At 38.7% G+C, this 6487-nt stretch overlaps 1 protein-coding gene across 5 annotated transcripts in view; it reads left to right on the top strand.

The window, feature by feature from the left end:
- The window catches only part of WAC (WW domain containing adaptor with coiled-coil), a 63547-nt gene that overhangs the window by 839 nt on the left and 56221 nt on the right, over window positions 1–6487 (top strand). For 4 of the 5 annotated variants that reach the window (XM_037385595.1, XM_037385597.1, XM_037385593.1 and 1 more), the window contains exons 2-3: window positions 84–120; window positions 1544–1739. In XM_037385595.1, the coding sequence (XP_037241492.1) occupies window positions 84–120; window positions 1544–1739 (233 nt within the window). Of the gene's footprint in view, window positions 1–83; window positions 121–375; window positions 477–1543; window positions 1740–6487 lie in introns of those variants that run through there. The other variant, XM_037385596.1, reaches the window with a different exon arrangement.

The raw sequence follows: 6487 nt of genomic DNA, 5'->3' as shown, positions 1-6487 counted from the left end.
CCTCCGCCATGTTTGGGCCCCCTTCCCCGGCGGCCGGTAACGGTTGTTCGCTAACGTCTCTCTTTCTCTCGCTTTCTCTTTAGCTGTCACGACCGCAGGGGGGACTCGCAGCCCTACCAGGTACCTCAAGCGCCGGCCGCTAGGCCCAGGAGGAGGAGCAGGGGAGGAGAAGGGGGGGGGAGCTACTCCAGCGGAGGCTTCGGCCGCCGCCGCAGGCCGCGGGGCAACAGACGCCTCGGTCCCGTCCCTCGGCGCCGTTTCGGGCCCGGGGGAACCGGGGGGGGGGCGGGGGGCGGCGGCCGCGCGCGGAGAGAACGGTGCTCCGGCGCTCCTGTGAGGCCTACGAAGCTGGGGCGAGGAGGAGAGGCCTAGTGCGACCCGACTAGGGCTTGGGCCTACGAGTCGGGGAGGGTACGGTACGAGGGGCGGGAGAGCGAGCCGGGGTGACTTGCAGTGGAGTGGAGATCCAGGGGGAGGTGAGTTTCTCCCTTTTAAAAACAAAAGGCATCTTGTTCTTCCCCCACCCCCCTCCCCAAGTCCTTTCTTCTCCCCAAAACTGCTGCTGTGGACTGTAACCTGAGCAGGGCATGGGTTTATACCCTGAATAACAGGGGTTGCCAGTAAAGCTTAATTTCTGCAGTTGCCAGCTGCTAGGCATGTTCAGAAACCATCAAATCCTTAAGCTGCTGACAATAACCTCAGTTTCTGTAAGGTGGATCCTCTATTCCTTTGCTATGTCTACTGAAAAAAAAAACCCAACCAAACGGTTCTCAGTGTGTGAATCTGGGGAATGCCATATATTGTGGTATTGCTCTCCTTAGGGCACAGAACTGAAGTGTTTTATTACATTTTTGTGTATTTGTATCACTGTGAAGTGTAATCTGACAGTCCAAGGCAGCTGTCAGTGACAGTTCATGTAAATGTAAACACTTGCCACTCGGAAGCTGGCACTGCAAAAATCAAGCAGATTAAAGTGAGGTGGAACATGTAATTTTTGGTAAATACTTGAAAATTAATCATAAAATTACATGTTTGGGGCTCCCAGAATTCTAGAGGTTTTTATTACAACTGTTACCAGGTTGCTAGCACTGAACAAGCGTTGCAGAAGTTCAAGGTAATGGTGAAACCTAGTGGCCTTGACTACATTATGAAGGACTGATTCAGTGTAACTTTATGTTCTTAATACTAAATGGAGACTTGTGCTTCTCCCAAAATTTCAGAAGTACTGTGGCCCATTTACTGCTGAAAGGCTGTAGTCCACCAGTGAAAAGATAGAGGAACTAGGATTTTCTTAACAGCAAGTGTTATGTTGGATGTAATAGTGGGAGACAATGATTTGAGTTCTAATTACAGAACTTGTTGCTTTAATGTAGGTAATTAAAATCAGAAAGACTAATGCAGATTTTTTTAAACAGGAAATGAAAATTAATTAACTTTAAAAGGTGTTTTGGAAAGAGATGTAAAATTTAGAAATAAGATTTCAACATCAGTTCTGTAACTTCACATCTAATGTAAATGCCTATTCTCTTGTGATCTATTACAGGCTCTTAAGTACTCATCCAAGAGCCACCCTGGTGGCGGTGATCACCGTCATGACAAGATGCGAGACACCACAGATCCTTCGCCACCAAATAAAATGTTGCGGCGCTCTGATAGCCCTGAAAACAAATATGGTGACAACACAGGGCACAGTAAAGCAAAAAGTGTGCATACTCACAGAGTTAGAGAGAGGGATGGTGGTGAGTTATCTTTAATTAACCTTTATTTAAACAATTACTAATTTCTTATAAATTTAGCCATTATCAGTAAGGTGATGAGAGTGTTACACTAAATGTGCCTTGTAACGTGCTTGGAAGACTGCAGTGAAACCAAAGTGCAAGTTTCATTGGAAGCAATAATTTAGGCATTGCAACACCTATTAATTTTCTTATTTTTACAGGTACAGTCATTTTTCTTATAAACACAGAAATTACACTTATTTTTCTTTTTTTTAAAACTAGTGTTTCTTTTAATCTAGACATACTGCAACATTTTATAACACAAGATAGTCTGGATTTTTTTAACAATAAATATTAGCTGGTTTAGAGACTTTTTTTTTTTTAAATAACTTTGTGTATCGTAGTGCTATACTGTGTAGTTATATATTTCGTAGACTAAACCCCATAAGAAATGAAAAAAGCTGCTTTGTATTTAGCTCCTGTGTAGAACAATGATAATCAAAGGTAGCACTTGCTAGAGCCTTTCTTGGCAGGAACTTCGAGAAGAATGTTCAGTCAAGTCAGCCTCCTGTGTTTTGCAGGGTATTATAGACAGTAATATATATAAAATATCCCCAGTATTTTTTAACTGATCTTATTTTCTATCCCCGCTTCCTAGAAAAAGGAAAGGCTTGGGTTTTCTATTTAATAAAAAGTGGTAACAGTTGCAGTTTAGAAAATTCCAGTTACTGCCTGAATTTGGAAGTGTGTTTTCTGTTTTATAAGTACTGTATTTGGTCTTCGTATCAAGTTATAAAGTGAAGTATTTAAGTGGAGAACTTGGAGCTTTAAATCAGTGCTGCTTTGTTCTATATAACGTTAACAGTTTGTGATGTACAGACATATTTATTGCTGCACTATTTTTACTTGTTACAGTAGTTAAAGAAAATATCTGTAAGTAGCTTTTAGGAAATACTAGTTAAACAACACAAATGTGTTTATGGTACCTGAGTGGTCTTAAAATTCCATTGTTTTTTTTTATCCTTCTTTGGATTAATACAGAGGCTGTATAGACCACTGATAATATCATATAATTGTGTAGGTATAATATAAAAATGTGCATCTTTTGTTAGCACACTGATCTTCATTCTATCTGATTGTACTTGAAAGTACAGTAATCTAAGAATTAAATACATGTGCAAGGCCGGTAAGCTGGTATTCTGTGCTACTTTTCAGGACACAGAGGTGTCCTCTTACTTCCTGTTCACCTGTCCAAAGATAACTCATCTTACACACTCTTGCAATTCTGTTCTGTTCTGCTACAATCAGTAATTCTTTCTGCTTCAGTGGAGCTACATGTAGTGGAGTTATGCATATATGAAAACATCTGGAGGATGAGGCTCTATATAGGGAGCGTATTTGTTTATTTGTGTGTTGGAATTGTTTTTAAGGTAGGAAAGACATTCTGGAGTTCTCCCTGGTCCATCTGGATTTAGTAGTTGGAGAATGACCTGAAGCATGGATGTATACAGTAACAATGAAAGAAAATGAATTATTTGTAGTTTTGTAAGTGGAAGGAACATTATCCTACTGTACCTTTCCTTCCCCAGGCTGTTAACACAGTGGGAAATTTCATTTACTGTGATCTGAAAGCAGTCCTTTGCGCATCACATGTTAATAGACTGGGAGAAGGAGTAGTCTTCAACAGTCGAAGAGAAGTTAGTAATTTTAAAAGATGAACACTTGTACTGTTCAATGGAAATAAGTGATTTATTTTTTTTGTGGTGTTAATAAGATTCGTTTGGCCCCAGTTTCAGCTTTTTTAAATGTATTCAAAACAACCAAAGTTACATTAAATCTTGTGTATTGTATGTAGTAAACCAAAGCTGAGCATGTGTAGCAGAAGGATATTAACTTTGTCTTTGATTTACTGAATCTTTCTGTCAGTGCGAATTGAAGGTAGGTGTTGAGTGAAATGCTGTGGTATTATGAATATTTGCATATTGCTAATATGCAGAAGACATAATTAACGATTTACTATGTTCTCTGTTGAATTACACTGAGGTACTGTTAGTGATACAGTATTCCCTTAGTTTTGCAATTACAGACATAAAGTTGAAAAAATAAAACACCCCACATTTAAAAAAAAAAAAAAAGCTAAAACTTTTCGTTGAAGTCCTAATATGACTAAAGAGTATCAGTTGGCTTTCATGCTACTGTCATTTTCTGGTTTGTTTTCTTTTCTTTTTACTTTCTCCTGAGGAGGGAAAAAAGGTTAGGGGGGTGGTGGTGGTTTGTTGTTTTTTTTTTTATTGTAATTGCTGTGCATTTCATTATTTTAAAATCAGTGGTGCTTGATTTGGAATTACTACAAAGGTGTTATTGCCTTCCTATGATCTGGCTGAACTTGAAACAAACCTCATTGAAAAATCTCCAGTATTTATTTCCCCAAACTACATTAAAATCCCAAACAATCTTTTTCTGTCATCCCCTAGGAAACTAAACAGAACAAAAATGTGGAGAATGGCTACTGAATGTAAAGCCAAATTAACCTAATCTCTCCCTTTCAAGACAGTGTTTAAAAAGTAACTCCTATATATGTCTTAATGATTTTTGTTAGGAAGTGTAACAGGAAGATTCACTGATATAGCATGCTGGTACTTAGAACTCATTTAATCATGACTGGTTCGCTTTTGTGGTAAAGACAACTGGCTAAAAAGATTTAAGTGTACATATATGAAATGTAAGAGCTATAATTAGTGTGATTGAAAATAACTCAAAAATGGTCGAATCTTCCCCTGTGAATACCTTTGGTACCTGTATAAAGGTATTTGTTGTTACAGCTTATTTTTGTAATACTTGTGGCAGAATCTTTTGTGTGTATAGGGCTGTAATCCATGGTAAGAAATTCAATTAAGGTTTTAAAATGTGTGTTATGGGTAAGCCCTCCATACTGATACAGTGCAAACAAAGCTTTTTTCAAAGTTGCTTACTGAATGGGTTCTGTGGAAAGAGACTGCATACAGAGGCGATCGTTTCTCTGGAGAGGGATTTCCAAGTTTACCTTGGACTAAACAAGGTAGAGTACTTGCAAGTTTTTGTCATGTCCCTGTTTTCCAAAGAGTACTTATATATCCAGCATATATAAAAACTGCAGTAAGTTTGTTCTTACATGCACAAGGACCTGAAAGCATGCGAGTGTTGAAAACATAATGAACAGCTACCCCCCTCAGTGCATCTCTTATTTATAAGTCAGGTGCTATAAGCAGGCGTGGAGTTTGAAGAGATTAGGGGGTCTTATGAGACTACCTCAAGTGTGAAGTTCCTTAACAGTAACAAATCAGGACTTAAAGGTAGCATTGTTTACGGGGACTAGAACTATGAAGGACCTTGTGGATGTGGAAAAGTGTTTCCACTAAAGAAAAAAGGGAAGTACAAAGATTTGAGGGTTCTTGTGCTTGAGAATGGACAAACTGGGAGCATAGATCGTCCTTGTAGGCCTTTTTAAGTGCATAAATGAGGTGATACTGGTGTATAGGAAAGAAAACAAAGAGGTCAGATTGGTAGGGTAGCTTTGGGAATGTCATAAGGGAGGTATATGTATTATTTGGGATTAAAAATTGCAAAATTCAACCCTAGGTAAAAAGGAAAAGGATGTTTCTACTTGAATGTATGGAGCAGAAGGACCTACTAAAATACATAGTAGAACTTAGTGCAAAAATAGTTCAGTTAGGCCATCTGTACTCAGTTGTTTCTTACTGAGTGTTATGCTACGTTTATGTTTAAGAGACTGAAAATATGTTTGCTTCATGCCATGATCTTACTGAATTGTTTAAAATAACATGGGAAAGCATTACTGTACATAGCATTAAATCTTTTTCTGGGTTGTGTGCTATGTAGGCTATTTTCATGAATTTTGACTAGAACTTGCGCTATTTACATTCCAAAATATAGCTGAACTTTTGTGAATGTTTCTTTTGCACATTTTTTTTTAATTGGCAATTAATACTGTCAATGACCACTGTTATTGACTAATACATTTCTAAGATTCAAAATCCTGCTACTATTAGAGACTGAATGGAATATTTTAAATCGTGAGTTCCTAGTTTTATTGAAGTAGTGGTGGGAGCTTGTCATGGAGTGTTGGTTTGCTTTCTTTCCAGTGGTTCCTGACAGAGTTAAGAGTTGTTATAGTAAAGGGACAGCTAATAGGTGGAAACAGAGAGCTAGCATTTCTTTCCTGTCTTAATAACCCTCACAGTACAGGACAAGAGGCTAACTGCTGGTTAAATTAGCGTGATCATTGACCAGCAGTCAGAAATAAATAGGGCGTTAGGGCAGGTACAAGAGAGTGGAAGCTGCCTGGGCAATGTGCATTGGAAAGAGGAAATTGCAGGGTAGATGGTAAGAAGGAAGTCAGAGAGTAATGAAGATAGCGAAGGGTTGAAGAAGCTGGAATAGGTTCTGTTTAGTTAGTACTAACTGCTGTTAATGTTAAAGCAATTATTAATTACTATGAAAACTGTTTCTTCATTGTAACTGTATGGTCAAAGCTGGGATGAGAGAAATCTGTGATCACAAATGGGAGTAGGTTGAACACTGCTCCCAACGTCCAAGTGTAAAAGGGGATTCACTCCCCTGTTCCATGGATGTTGCCCGTTTGGATTGCTCTAAAGGAGGTAGGTTTTGGTGGTGGGTTTTTTTGGTGTTTTTTTTTTTGTTTTGTTTTTAAGATAAATACGGTTGCTTCCAGGACTGTTCACATCTTAGAAGCTTTTCTCTGGATTAGG

The sequence above is a fragment of the Falco rusticolus genome, chromosome 4, assembly GCF_015220075.1.
Source record: "Falco rusticolus isolate bFalRus1 chromosome 4, bFalRus1.pri, whole genome shotgun sequence".
Lineage (NCBI taxonomy): Eukaryota > Metazoa > Chordata > Aves > Falconiformes > Falconidae > Falco > Falco rusticolus.
The sequence above is the reverse complement of the archived record's forward strand: the minus strand, read 5'-3'. Positions and strand labels throughout refer to the sequence as shown.